The following is an 11,795-nucleotide window of genomic DNA, read 5'->3' on the forward strand; positions in this document are numbered from 1 at the left end:
ACAGTAGAGAATACATCTCCTTTAATGAATTGAAATTGTGGGCAAGACTTGCGTACTCATGCTCGAGATGTCAGGAAGGCAAATGCATGTTTGTGTTTTGTTTACAAAATTCATTCATTCATTGTCTGTAACCACTTTTCAAATTCAGAGTCACTGTGGGTCTGGAGGCCAACTGGAATCACTGGGAGCAAGGCAGCAACACACACTGGACAAGGTGACAATCCATCACAGGGCCCTACACGGTCACACGTTTACTCACACATTCACATCTATGGATACTTTAGTGTAGCCAGTCCACCTACAAATGTGTGTGTTCAGACTGTGTGAGGAAAGCGGAGCACCCAGAGCAAACCCATGCAGACACAGGAAGAACACACCACACTCCTTACGCACAGTAGACCAGAGGCAGGGCTTAAACCCAGAACCCTGGAGCTTTGTCACAGAGACACTACCTACAGTGCCACATGTCACCCTGTTTATAATATATCTAAATAAATTCTTTTGTCACAACACTTTCTCCAAAAAACTCCTCCTTCTGTGATCCTGTGTTCCTCCTGTGCCTGCATCTGTTTAAATGTCTGTAGATCGCTCGTCCACGCCGGTGGTCTGTGAATACACTGAACCTGTGGCTTGCGTCAGGTAGCTCTTCATGAACTGCAGCTTGTTGCAAGGCGTGTGGAGCAGGAGCCTGACGAGATGCCTCTTAAACTTCTCACCCACAAAGAGGTAGAGGAAGGGGTTCAAACAGCTGTGGAAATACGCCAAGGCTTCAGTGATCTGTAGACTTCTCCAAATCATCTGGCCAGTGTTGCAGTCTGTAAGTATGATCCCCTTCAGTTCCAGGACATTTAGGAATGCTGTGATGTTGAATGGCATCCAGCAGCAGAAGAAGGCTATGATAACGATGAAGACAAGGCGCATGGTGTGTTTCTTTGCCATTCGAACTGTGAGGAGTCTCAGCAGCACCATCGTGAAGCAGTATCCCACAATGAGCAGTGTAATCAGGCCCCGAATGTTCATTTTAAACAAACCTACAGTTTTCAAGTATAGGTTGTGTGACAGATTTTCTTCAAAGCTGCTATCTAGATATGGACTGCAAATTGTGTCATTACCTACATCTTTGATCTGAATGTACACCAGCTCAGGGAAAGATGCCAAGACAGATATGATCCAGATAATCAGACTTGCCAGAACCCCATACATCTTGGTTTGGACCCTCAGAGCAAAGATGTCATGGACTACAGCCAAGTACCTGTCAATGCTTATCAGCATGATGAAAAAGATGCCACTGTAGTACCCTATGTAGAACATGCCCAAGACCTGTTTGCACATGGCCTGCCCAAAAATCCAGCTGTTGTTACCGTGGTAAGCCAGGAAAGGAAGAGTGAGGACCAGGAGGAGGTCGGCTAGAGCCAAGTTCAGAAGGCACACGTCTGTGATGCTTTTCAGCTGAGCTCCCACCATGATGACCCACAGTACCAGTGTATTGCCAAGGAAGCCCACCAGGAAGAACAGGGAATAGAGCACCGGCAGGGTATGTTTCCCAAGTCCTCTGCATACACAGGGTTCAAGGAGAGTCGGGTCATCAGTGTAATAGCCGTAGTAGTCGTAGCTGGAAAGAGTGAAGAGGAGAAATTTAGTGGCTACTTCTGGCACATCTTTATTACCCATCATTTCACTAACAACATGTAAATTATATGTCCAAAAATTTATAGACCAACCCTCTAATCAGTAAATTCAGCTTTTTTTTTTTTTTGGGTGGCCCATAACTAATCATCCAGCATCTGAACTGAACCTGACTACACTAAAGCTTTTGTGGATGAATATAATACATTAGTCACAGCAATGCTTCAAAATCCGGTGTAAAACTTTCCCAAAGCAATAATCCAAACTCGTTAAACCTTAGAAGACAAACTGATGTTCAAGCATCTACCAATTTTTGGACAGTGTAAAAGATGTCACTGGTTGAATTTCATGACGCTTAGACCTGGTAGAAGTGTTGCTAACCATCCCGAATTTGGACTCTAAGATGTGTTCCATTTTGAACCGATACGGGGCACTTTTTGTTCCATGTTTTTGAGGTCACTGTTATGGTGATGTTTTGAGACAGAAACATGCAGCTCTCTCTCAGCCAAAGCAAGAAGCTTTTCATAGTTTGGCACCTTTATTTAGCCAATCAGCAGCCAGAGTTATCTGTCCAACATTTAGTGCTGCAGCTAATGGAGTCAGTCTTTTCAGACAGAATTAATGTTAGCACCGTGTCCTGAAGACACTACATTTCATTCTCCCTCAAAATATCTGGGAGGATTTTTTAATCAAAATATATTTTTATAAATAAAACTTACATTAGATAAATTCATAGATTACCACTAACATTAACAAACTATTATTAGTGTGTAAGGCAAATGAGTTCTAAGTTAGCAATTAATTCTGTAACATTTTGACTAGACTTATGATAATGTAATGAGCACAAGACAAGGGCTTGTAGACTCTTAGACCAATAAGGTACATTCATTTAAGATCTAATTGTAATTAACACACAATTTAAAATAACAGTTATTTTAAACTGGTAATACAGTATTTGCAAAATAGATTCTGCTTTGCCTTTGTCCAAAACGGCTACTGATAAGCACTGACAGTCCTGATGTCTGTTGACTTAATAAATGTCTGACGGAAATGTTTTATCTGATTGTCTACAGTCGAAAAAGGATTTACAAGTTTGTACTGGTCCCCGGGCCCCTGCATTCCTTATTTTGATTTAAGTTGGCAACACTACCGGGTAGACAGTTACTTTTCTGGTTTACTCTCCTGTTCATCAGTGCATAGTTTTAGAAAATAAAAGTTCTTAAGATCTCACCTGTACTCCTCAGTTGTGGTGCTGGTTAAAGTTGTTAACTCCTCACTCCGTGTGCTCCACGACATGTTATTGAGAATGGCCGAAGTGCTACTGGAGGGAAATTTATTTCACAAATTAAGCTATAAACAGTTTGTGTGTAAAATGTTATTTTATTATAGTTAATCGTTCTTGAAAACAGGTTTAACTCAAAATACTCACCTGATTAGAGTTATACCCAAAGACCTAGTTTAACTCACCTTCGCTGCCAGTTCAACTGTAACTGAAGTGTTTGTCTGAACGTACAAGAGAAGAACAAAGGTTAAAAATAACTTCAGCCAGCTTTATGAACCACATATGACACTCACCACATTTGTGCATCTGTACTGTTTCTGAACTAATGTGATCAAATGTGAGACTAGTCAGAAAAATATGAGACGCTCCTTTATGTCAAGGCCAGGCAACATTTTTTAAAAAGCAAAATTCAGACAGAGAGGCAAATCTTTACGTGAGTGAAATAAAAAATAAATATAGCTAGTCTTTAGAAGCAGTAATAAATCTTTGGGTTTGGTGTTAGCTTTAAACCACAAATAGTTTAGATAAGCTCTGGGTAAACTAAAGAAGATTAAGCCGGTTTTAGTCTTTTCTAGACCCCAGAATGAGATGATCACCAAGTTGTCCTTCAAGGTAAATGAAATCTTTATGGTGTTCATTAACAAAGAGGGGTGATCAACAAAGAGATGATGTTTGGCAGAAACTGAACAAAACAGTTGGCCGAATACTTTCTCAGTGTTTAATTAATTATTTGCCACTTTTTCACTGCTGCATAAATTAAATTGTCTAAATGTATTTTTGTTTTGGTTTTCAGCAACAAAAATAATTACCAAATTTACCAAAACTCTTAGAATAAAAATGTTTAATAGTTTTCATTTCTGACGTAAATGAAATTGTAGCTTGTACGGGATCCCAAAAACAATAAAATGCAAGTATTAACCCATTTGCACACACCGAGAGCTATTGAAGACAGGAATCTGTATATATATATGATATATATTTTTGGTGCATTCCTAGTGCCCATCAAGCTTTGGGAAACATTGATAACATTAGAGATATCATTAGCCTGCAGGTGTGTTAATGAAACTTTAAAGGACAGATATTCCTCGTCATAATGAAGAGAACGTTTTCCTTCTTAGCTAAAAGCATTTGTTCCACTGCAGAGCAAAACATGTACAGATCAGATAAAGATACACAATAAAAATATTACTGTTTATAGTAATTATATAAATTATTCAAGTAGGGGAATAAGCCCTGGGAACAACAGAGATACCAGATACTTACAAATGAGTATGATGGATCCGGCCTGAAGTATTCAAAGCCAAATCTGAGGTTTAATGCACACCCCACCCCCAAATATACATATATCTCTGCAGGCCAGAGACTAGCATGTGGGAGGGACATACACAGTATGTAGGTGTAAAAGTGGTTGTGGTTTATGCTGCATTCACACTACAGCGAAGCAAAACACTTCCTTTGCCACCTGCTGGCCGCTGAAAAACGCAAGTAAGTTTGTTTGCCCCAAGCAAGTGTGTGGAGAGTCGGAGTCAGATGCTATGTGAATAAGACACTGTGGATATTTTTTTTGTCCTTTGGCCTTTACTCAGTGTTTTATATCCTCCTGAATGTTCATACGTGGTTTGACGACATTATTTCTCTAAACTACTTTATATAGTTCACAGTGACTTCATATTTATATTAATTAAAATTAACAGAAATGATACGAATAAATTTCAGCACTTTCCAACTATTCAAAAGGATTAAACAAGAGTTATACCCCCAGGGAGGAGTGCAGACAATTCCAGACACCTTCCTTTATGCTTTGTTTTGGTTTAAAAACATGTTTATAATCATACAGATGTGTAAAGGGCAGGGAGGGCTGGAATATCAGTTTTCAGCTTAACATTTCTCCTGCGGTGTTGCTATTAGTGTGTGAAGAGTGGGAGAAGAGGGTTGCATTCACAATCCAACACAATGGGCAGCACTTTGAATATAAGTGGTCAGAAACGTGTAAAAAACTCATGAAAGAATAAAGTTACATTAAAACATAAAAAGCACGCCATTGGTTTTCTTGTGAAATTCCCAATAAGTTTGATGTGTCACATGACCCTCTTCCCACTGAAAAAACAAAAGTTGGATCCAAAATGGCTGACTTCAAAATGGCCACCATAGTCACCACCCATCTTGAACATTTTCCCCCCTCCCATATACTAATGTGCCACAAACAGGAAATTAATATCACCAACCATTCCTATTTTATTAAGGTGTATCCATAAAATGGCCCACCCTGTATATGAATCATAAGCAATAACCCTCTGCCTTGCCCAAAGACATCACGGGTATAAGTGGCAGAGGACCTTAGAATAAAGTTTGGCTTCCAATTAACACCAAAAAAATAAATAAATGCCCAAGAACCTTTATATTATAATTATAATTTGTGTAAACTCAGGGTACCTTGAGAGTGACCCTCATTTACTTTGTACCCAAGGAGATGGATGCTACAGTCAGGCTTGTTTATGTTTATGTTCATAATAAACTTGTGTTTTTGCTATTTAAATCTCCACAAACCACAATAAAGCATATCATCTACAGAGGGAATTTCCACCAGCATCACCATTCAACGTTTTTTAAATAATCCTCTCAGCAGGTTCACCAAACTCTTTCTTCTTGTGTCGTAGAGTGTCTTGTGGTCTAGCTAGACTTCCTCGCCTCCTCCTGTGGTAAGGTGCAAAGTGGTTCAAGACCCTGGGCTGAACTGGGGATGGGATTTGAGTTGTGTGCCCCACACCTTTCACTTTTCATCACATTTATTTACATGGTATTTCTATTCTAATCGACCTTTGACAGGACCCTGGCCTGCGGGATCCCAGACGTCTGTTTGTACAAAGTCACAAAGTGCACACTTAGTGTTAGTTGACTCTAATTTTACAGTTCTGGCAGAAATAAAAGATAAAAAAAATGACTAAAGAGAAACTATGAAACCCCCCCACATCAGTATAAACAAAGCAGTGTGATATTATACCTTGTAAATGTCCTCTGGCCTTCGCTTAACTTGAGCCATTCAAGGAAATGGAATTTTCTTAAAAAGGGACTGTGTATGCAACATGGTCAGGGTTTTTTTTCTGACCTAATGTGCTGTGGCTTGTGGATTTCAAACTGAGTGAATACCAGTTGTTGTATTGAGTTTGCTGGAACTAAATATAGCGTATAATGTAGTACTCTACTGCTGTGATTAGCATTTCCTGGAAATTCTGTCATGTACAGACCTGTGAGAGAACAACAGTGATGATTCAAAATAAAGGTAAATAGTTATTGTTTCCTATTTACTTAGTAGTGATAACAATGTGGCTTTGGACTTAAAAGATACATGACACCAATATGTAGTGCTCTGATATTCGCCTCTGAGACTTGATTTGTGGGTTTAATCCAGAATTCATATTGTTTCCTTTGATGGAATGGTTGTGTCTCCATCTCCCAAACAGATGGATGAAAAAACTAAACAGTACAAGGCAAATGTTTATTTCAAGAAATTATAAATGTTTGACAGGTCAGTAGCAAAATATATACATGTTTTATGTTGTTTACTGTAATAATAAACAGAGCAATGTGTTAAGTAAGCACATGGTGGGAACAACAGACAAGACAGGATCAGGGCATGATCAGTTCACTGAGCAGAAGCTAATTATTTGACATGGTTCTATAGAGATATTTTACTAAATATAAACCATATGTTTAATATTCAAACAATAAGCCTACACTCTTACAACAGAGGGTTCTTAAAGTGTCCTTTATTTAAAACAATTGTTTAGAACCATTTCAACTTCAGAGAAGCTTTTAAGTTCTTTGTGTGTAATTGGTTGTATGTAAAATCCTTAAAGTAACATCTTTAAGGAAACCTTACAAACAGCTCATTGCATAATTTACTAATTTACAAAATAAAATCCCACACTCTTTTAAAAAAGTGTTCTTCAAAGGTTATTAATGACAATAAAAATCACTTGAATGACTGAAGTGTTTATTGCTTGGTGAACTGTTTGGAAGATTGTTGGAGAATGTGTTGTATGTTGATGAATGATTTCACCAGGTGCAGAACCATTCCTTCAATTGTTTGTGGTTCTATACAGAACCCTTGAAGAACCATGTATTTTTTTAGGAATGTAGAGTTTAAGGAGTTATTTAGATGAAAATTCCTGTCACCAACTGGAAAAGGAATCTAATATTAATATGCGGTTTCATGCTCTCATCAGTCAGGTGCAGCAGAAGCTGGCAGAAGCTTTTATTGTCCTCTGATTAAAACATATTATCGTGGACTTGCTGTGGCTACTCGTTGGTCATTCCTGTGGAGCGTGAGTACACTGAGCTTTTCCTCTCAGACAGCTCAGTGCTGAGCGTTTTGCAGTGTTTGAAGCAACCTGGAAATGACTGTTTCAGGGTCTTTATGAATAATCTTCTGAACTTTTGGCCAACAAAGGCGTAGATGATGGGGTTGAGGCAGCAGTGGCTGAAGGCGATGGTCTCCACCCACTGCATGGACAGGCCAAGGTTCTGCTGCCATGAACACTCTTGTAAGTGCCCCGTTTGCTGAAGCAGTTTCAGGAATGCGACCACGTTGTAGGGCGTCCAGAAGACAAAGAAAACAATAACCAAGACCAGGATGAGCCTGATGGATTTGTGCTTCTTTTGAGACTTCATGTGATACAAGGTGTAGATGATCTGAGAGTAGCAGAACACCATGATGAGGAGTGGGAGGATCAAGCCGAGGATGTTTAGCTCTATGTAGCCAAACTCCCTCCAATAGGTTTCATCAGGATATTCTGGTTTGCATGTCGACTCATTCTCCGCCTTGGAGAATATCATGGTTGGCAGGGAAGCCATCAGACTGAGTAGCCACATAAAACAGGCCAGGGCCACATTGGCTAAGTGCTGCCTGGAAATTAGCGAGGTCTGGGAATGGACAATGACAACATAACGATCCACCGTCATCAGGATCATGAAGAAGATACTGCCGTAGAAGCCCAGCATGTAGAACGCCGTCACAGCCTTGCACATGAAGTTTCCAAAGGTCCAGTGGCTCTTGGCGGCGTAGTGGGCCCAGAAGGGCAGAGAGATGAGGAACAGCAGGTCAGCCATCGCCAGGTTCAAGAGGCACATGTCGGCCATATTTGATCTCTGGCGATATTTGATGAGGACATACGCCACCAGGCCGTTGCCAATGAATCCTGCTATGAAGACCATGCTGTAGAAAGTGGGGAGGAAAACTCGGCCGAATTCCTTTACAGCTGTGTTTTGGCAGGGTGAGGCTGTATTATCGTCCAAACCATAGTATTCGGAAAAGTCTGTTTAAAAAAGAAAAACACGGTGATATTAATAAATTGGAATGTAAGGACACAGCATGCTAGATGTTCATTAAACAAGTCACTTTCACTAACCATGAAACATTTAGAACAAGTTAGTTTTACAATTTAAAAGTATTAAAAATTCAAAGTAACACCAATTTATACAAATCTTACTCTCTGCATCTGATAACTATAACACACACGACAGTTGTGATCAGCTGTAATTTAAAGCATTCTTTCTTGATTTAAAAAAAAACACTTTTATTTATTCATATATATATATATATACATATATATATATATATTTTTTTTTTGCCTGTATCCACTGCAAATACTTTGACTGTCAAAGTATTCTGATTTTATTCTTAAATTGTCACTTTAGCCACAGATACATTTTCCAACTGTATATAATATTCTAACTTAATTGGACAAAGGCCCACTCACTCAGCCACTTTTAACTCACCATGTGCAAGTTCAGTTCTGTGCATGTTTCCATGACACGGTTGACAGTAAAAGTAAAGTAAATGAAATATTTCATGCGTGATTCATGAATTTGAGTTTGGTGAAATTTTTGGATTAAATTTTTGGTCATTTTTGGTACATTAAAGTGTCTTAATTGTGGTATTCTCCAGCTTCTTATTGAATACTCATTTCCAGCTTAAACAGCTACGTGAAGCTAAAGCTAGCGCTAGGATTTATAAACTATTGTTCACTACTAAAAACACCACTACACTCACTACTAGTGAAAATATTATATTTGCTGGGTACTACCAAGTTTGATTTCTGTTCCACCTTAAATAGGTGAATATACTTTTCAAACACAATTCTTACTCCTTAATTTGTTTAAAGCATACACACCCACACACCCCACAGAGAAACACACATGAATCTACATACATTTTTTAAAACAAAGAAACAATGGTATTTGCGTTTTTCAATCATCTTGTTATTCACCGTCTTCGTATAAAACACACAAAACACAGTCCTATCACCTTTCAAACATCACTATGCCTCACTTTCTTTATATAAAACACACATACTATGGCCTTTACTCCTTTTAATCTATATGTAGGCATCTGTACTTTTATATTTTTTCAGCACTGGCTTTGTTCTGTAGTGTTGCTGCTTCTAAACTCCACTTTCAAACACAGGGCCAATATTTCCTCTCATTTTACTCCGTCCCTGGTCAAGGGGCTTTTTTGGGTCTGGTAAAATATAACATTAATTCTGTTCTCTTGGTAATTTCATGGCTGTGAGACACTGTTTGTAGACCTGGCAGCTGTGGGTTTGGACTGTAATGTGATTTGACAGAGGGCAGGATCATAGGAGCTCTGCAGCAAACTTGGCACTTCTCAAAGAGAATATACTGCTTCAGCAATGCTGTGAAAGGCAGCAGTGTTTTAGCTTTGAGTGATTTTTTTAGTCTATGATCACACACCCTAGACATTTTATGACCAAGTACAGTAAATATCTTAGATTGCTACTGAAAAATTCAGATTTAGGCCAGAGGTAAACCATCCGGGTTTCGCAGGAAAAGTAAAGTTCTACAGAAGGATGGATCACAGTGTTTACCAAGACATCTCTATTTGTGCCTTTTGAGCAGTTATACTTCAGTCTTAGTTTAACTTTACACCAAGTCATGTAAATCGTTTTTCTTAGCATTTCAAATAAATTGACTGGATTTACATTAAATACAACTGTTTTATCAATTCAATGTTTAATCTGAAAAACAGGTATTTCTATATTTCTATACAGTTAAAATATAACTTCCTATGGAAGAACTTTGGGCTTTAAACATGTTGTACTCTGTGTGAACGCATATAGAATTTTCAACACAGATATTCAGTGTGTAAATATAAAATATAAGATAGTAATAAAAATGGAAGGCCTCAAATCCAGACATAGCTGCTTATTCATAATTACATTCATTCATTTTTGCTGTCAAAAGAAAACCATGAATCACCATTTTTGTGAATTCTTACTTTATATCATTTGTAAACAGCAGGTGTCCTTCACATTGTATGTTGTACATTGGACTGTAATAAATAAACGTTAAATGCGCTATCACACGCTCATTTACACAAAATAGTTAACATGCAGAAGCTGTTTTAGGCCCATGATCAGTTTTCTTGTGTAAATGCACGTCTTTTCAATGCAAAGTTTTATAATAATAAAGAAAAAGCTTAAGTTTGTCTCTTATTAATTTGTTGTAGTGATATAAAAAGTCACTCATAGCCCTTTCAACTAACGTGGGGCTGGTTCATGTCCAGTTCACACACAATTTTTAACAATTTGGTGCATTTCCACCAACATAAATAGGTTCTGTAAACCAAAAGGATACAATGTGTGTGAGTATGTCAAGCTAATGAATTTCAATAAAAAGACTAAGAGAAAGATAGTGCAGTGGACCAGTTGAACACCTTCTGATTTGGAAAAACACAAACCCACAAAGAAAGTCAAAAAAGAGGAATTGAAAGTGCTCCGTCAGATTATTTTTTTATTTATTTATTTATTTTTTTTTTGACTGTTTGGGGCAGGGCCGGTTCTTTTCTGCTCTGCTCTTTTACAAACTCAGAGTGACAATTCTGGCACCATCACTTTCACACGTCATGTCTTACTCTGATCTCATGCTGGTGAACAGTGGATAAACCGTCCCACCCTGACTCTGACCTGTTTATATGTGGCTCTGCAATGGTTAAAACAAGCAAAACACTGACACAGCTGCCTTTCCCATAAAAATTGGAGCAGATGTGTGTGTGGTGTTGGTAGAGGGTCTCTGGATAGCACCCCGACTCCAAAATCTTGTACAAACCAGTTCAAAGCCAGAGTTTGGAATGTGTGAAGGAATAGTTTTATCTTAGAGATTGTTGATAAACAAATAAATCACTTTTCTGTCCTCTGTATCTTAAACCCTAAAAATAAACGGTGATGACAGAGCTGTGGAATATACTGTGAACTGTGTATTGCAAACCTCCCGTGTATCATTTCTTAAATGCCTGTAAAAAGATCATAGCCTCTTAGTTCATAACAATCTACAAAACTGAAAACATTTTACTGAAATTACGCAGAAGCCATCATTATATTTAAGAACTGATCCCCATGTTGAATAACCCAGGACCCTGTACCAACTCTGCAGTTTGTAAAACAATCTGAAACACTGTAGACTCTGCACTGAACTGTAGTGAGTGCATTCAAACTAGTAACAGCAATATAATTGTTTCCAGATAATGAAAAAAGCACATCCTACCGTCACTGTTGTTTTCTGTGGAAGTATTCATGTTGAATTAGTCCAAGAACTGAAGCGACACACTGTGTAGCTGCTGTATATCAAGTGGTGGAGCTTCAGTTTCCTGAGGCGGGCTTTAAAGGCACTGAAAAAAACTCTCTGCAAAAACTATTTGATCTTATCTAAATATATCAGTCTGAAGGAAACAGTGCATCAATGCATGGATGATTTGAAGTTAGAAATACGCTGGGATTATACTGTTCCATATTCCATTTTTAACATAATTTAGTTTCTGAAACCTGAGATCAGTGTCTACACTGTGTCAAATTTGCATTTGGCAGTAAGG

General features: G+C 38.2%; 2 protein-coding genes across 2 annotated transcripts; both read right to left on the reverse strand.

Moving 5' to 3' along the window:
- Positions 1 to 570: 570 nt before the first annotated feature.
- LOC136709066 (C-C chemokine receptor type 4-like) lies at positions 571 to 2,989 on the reverse strand. Its single transcript, XM_066684054.1, has 2 exons — positions 2,858 to 2,989; positions 571 to 1,612 (listed from the first exon to the last, which is right to left on the reverse strand). The coding sequence occupies exons 1-2, from the start codon at positions 2,920 to 2,922 to the stop codon at positions 571 to 573; spliced, it is 1,107 nt and encodes a 368-aa protein (XP_066540151.1). The 5' UTR covers positions 2,923 to 2,989.
- Positions 2,990 to 6,402: 3,413 nt separating this feature from the next.
- LOC136708794 (C-C chemokine receptor type 5-like) lies at positions 6,403 to 11,591 on the reverse strand. Its single transcript, XM_066683598.1, has 2 exons — positions 11,471 to 11,591; positions 6,403 to 8,223 (listed from the first exon to the last, which is right to left on the reverse strand). Exons 1-2 carry the CDS (start codon positions 11,499 to 11,501, stop codon positions 7,208 to 7,210), a joined length of 1,047 nt encoding a protein of 348 aa, XP_066539695.1. The 5' UTR covers positions 11,502 to 11,591; the 3' UTR covers positions 6,403 to 7,207.
- Between the last annotated feature and the right edge of the window lie 204 nt (positions 11,592 to 11,795).

This window comes from Hoplias malabaricus, chromosome 10, assembly GCF_029633855.1.
Source record: "Hoplias malabaricus isolate fHopMal1 chromosome 10, fHopMal1.hap1, whole genome shotgun sequence".
NCBI classification, from domain to species: Eukaryota; Metazoa; Chordata; class Actinopteri; order Characiformes; family Erythrinidae; genus Hoplias; species Hoplias malabaricus.